A 2,110-nucleotide genomic window follows, 5' to 3' on the forward strand; every position below is an offset into this window, starting at 1 on the left:
ATAGAGGGCACGTCATGGTAGTTGGCATGTCCTTCTCATGCATTGTTGTCAAACACTCAAAAACCTATAGGCAACCACTAGAAGCATTGAACTTTCAAGCATGTTGAAGCTATCCTTGAATTCATATAGTTGATTGACTTCTCATCTTTAAACACTTGGCATTGGCCAATTTGTGATTCTAATTAAATTAATCGCTTGTGCTTTCAGCTCACCACTAATATATCATGAGAGATCAGCTTCCCTATCAAATTCCATCACAAACCTTATACACTTCGTCCATCATAAATCTCCTACAGTACTGCGGTGAACTCGACATGGATGTTGCCATATCTGCAGTTGCAAGCGAATTTGTTAGCCGCTTCATCTCCTTCCTAGTAAACAAGTACTCCTACTCAAGCCATGTCCGATTGGAGGAGAAGGTGGAGAGGTTGCAGAACCTCCTAATGAGAGTACACATGGTCGTTGAAGAGGCAGACGGGAGATACATCATGAACTCCAGGATGGTGATGCAGCTCCAGTTGCTTTCAGAGGCCATGTACCAAGGCTACCATGTTGTTGACACCTTCAGGTACCAAAGTCTGGAGGACAAAGGCAGCAACGAGGTTTGCAACTCATCTGTTTTGCCTTTCGCCATTCCTCTTAAGCGTACTCGCACAATTGCATGTACAAGAAAGGACAAAGTAGTGAACCTTGAGTTAGATGGTGCCTTGGAAAGCATGCAAAATGTTGTGGATAACATGATGGAGTTTGTTGTGCTTTTGGGTGGATGTGACCGCATGGTGCGTAGACCTTATGATTCATATCTTTACTATGAAAACATAATGTTTGGACGCCATGCCGAAAGGCAAACGCTCTTGAACTTCTTGTTGCAACAGAACCCACCTGGTGATGAACCAGCTGTTCTTCCGATCATAGGTGGTCGCACAGTAGGCAAGAAAACATTGGTTGCTCATGTGTGTAGAGATGAGAGGGTGCGATCGCGCTTCTCTTCGGTTTTGCACTTGAGTGGAGAAAACCTTTTGAAAATTCTTGAGCATGAAAGTACCATCTTAGGGGAAATGTTGGTAGTTGTTGAGTTTGCTACCAATGTAGATGACAATGACTGGAGAACATTCCACTCATTTGTCAAAAGGTTAGCTACTGGTAGTAAGGTGATCATCATAAGTAAACTTCAAAGATCAGCCAGATTTGGATCAGTGAAGCCAATTTTTCTCAATAATCTGTCTTACAAGGAATTCTCTTACCTCTTCAAGACACTGGCATTCGGAAGTGCAAACCCCAAAGAACATCCACGTCTAGTACCAATAGCACAAGAATATGCCAAGGTGTTGCACATGGAAGAGTCACTTCTCATCGTAAATACATTTGCAAATGTATTGAGGAACAACCTGAATGTCCGCTTTTGGCTTTGCCTATTTAACAAGAGCAGAAGAATGATTGAAAGGAACCTCTCCATATATGGCGTGGATCTAAAAATACATATGGAACAAGGTTATCCGCTTCACTTAACAGATTACGCTTTGAATCCACTGCGCGCGATACCTTACTCATCAACAGTTCCGAGGAAGAAGGAACTACCAAAGGTCACACTCGGGGAGCTCCTGCAAGATCCTAGTGTTAGGCCAAAAGGGGAGTTCAATTTAGTGACCTGGGAATCAATGATCCCTCCTTATAATTCATCCTCTTACTTTGTTCCGGACTGGGTTCAGGATACGCCTGAAGGTACCCCCTTGTCAGGTAAGAAGCGACGAGGACTGCATGTATAATGTTATAGCATGGCCTCTATAATCTAGTGTGATGGGAGTTGTTTAATTTTCCATGGAATTTGTAGTCTTTTTACGAAGGCTCAAACAATTTGTAATTTACTAGTCACTCGCGCATGCTTTAGCCACTCTATATTTGTAATTCTTTTTTGGGGGGAGATCTGTATTTGTAATTCTGTGTGTATATGGTTCTTTATCCGCTCATTCTCTTTCTACTTTTAGTTCATTCCTAAATTTATTTGCATCCTGACTGTTTTGTTTTTTGCGAACTATTTTCATCCTGAGTGTTAGTGATATAGTTGAAGAACTCTTACAATGAACAATATTGCACCACAACTGGATTGTCA

The 2,110-nt window shown here is 41.8% G+C and overlaps 1 protein-coding gene across 1 annotated transcript; it reads left to right on the plus strand.

Moving 5' to 3' along the window:
• The first annotated feature begins 276 nt into the window (after positions 1-276).
• On the plus strand, positions 277-1,906 carry LOC123176702 (uncharacterized). Its single transcript, XM_044590792.1, has one exon. The coding sequence runs from the start codon at positions 315-317 to the stop codon at positions 1,764-1,766; it is 1,452 nt and encodes a 483-aa protein (XP_044446727.1). The 5' UTR covers positions 277-314; the 3' UTR covers positions 1,767-1,906.
• Positions 1,907-2,110: the final 204 nt, after the last annotated feature.

Source organism: Triticum aestivum, unplaced genomic scaffold (genome assembly GCF_018294505.1).
Source record: "Triticum aestivum cultivar Chinese Spring unplaced genomic scaffold, IWGSC CS RefSeq v2.1 scaffold255882, whole genome shotgun sequence".
Classification (NCBI taxonomy): Eukaryota; Viridiplantae; Streptophyta; class Magnoliopsida; order Poales; family Poaceae; genus Triticum; species Triticum aestivum.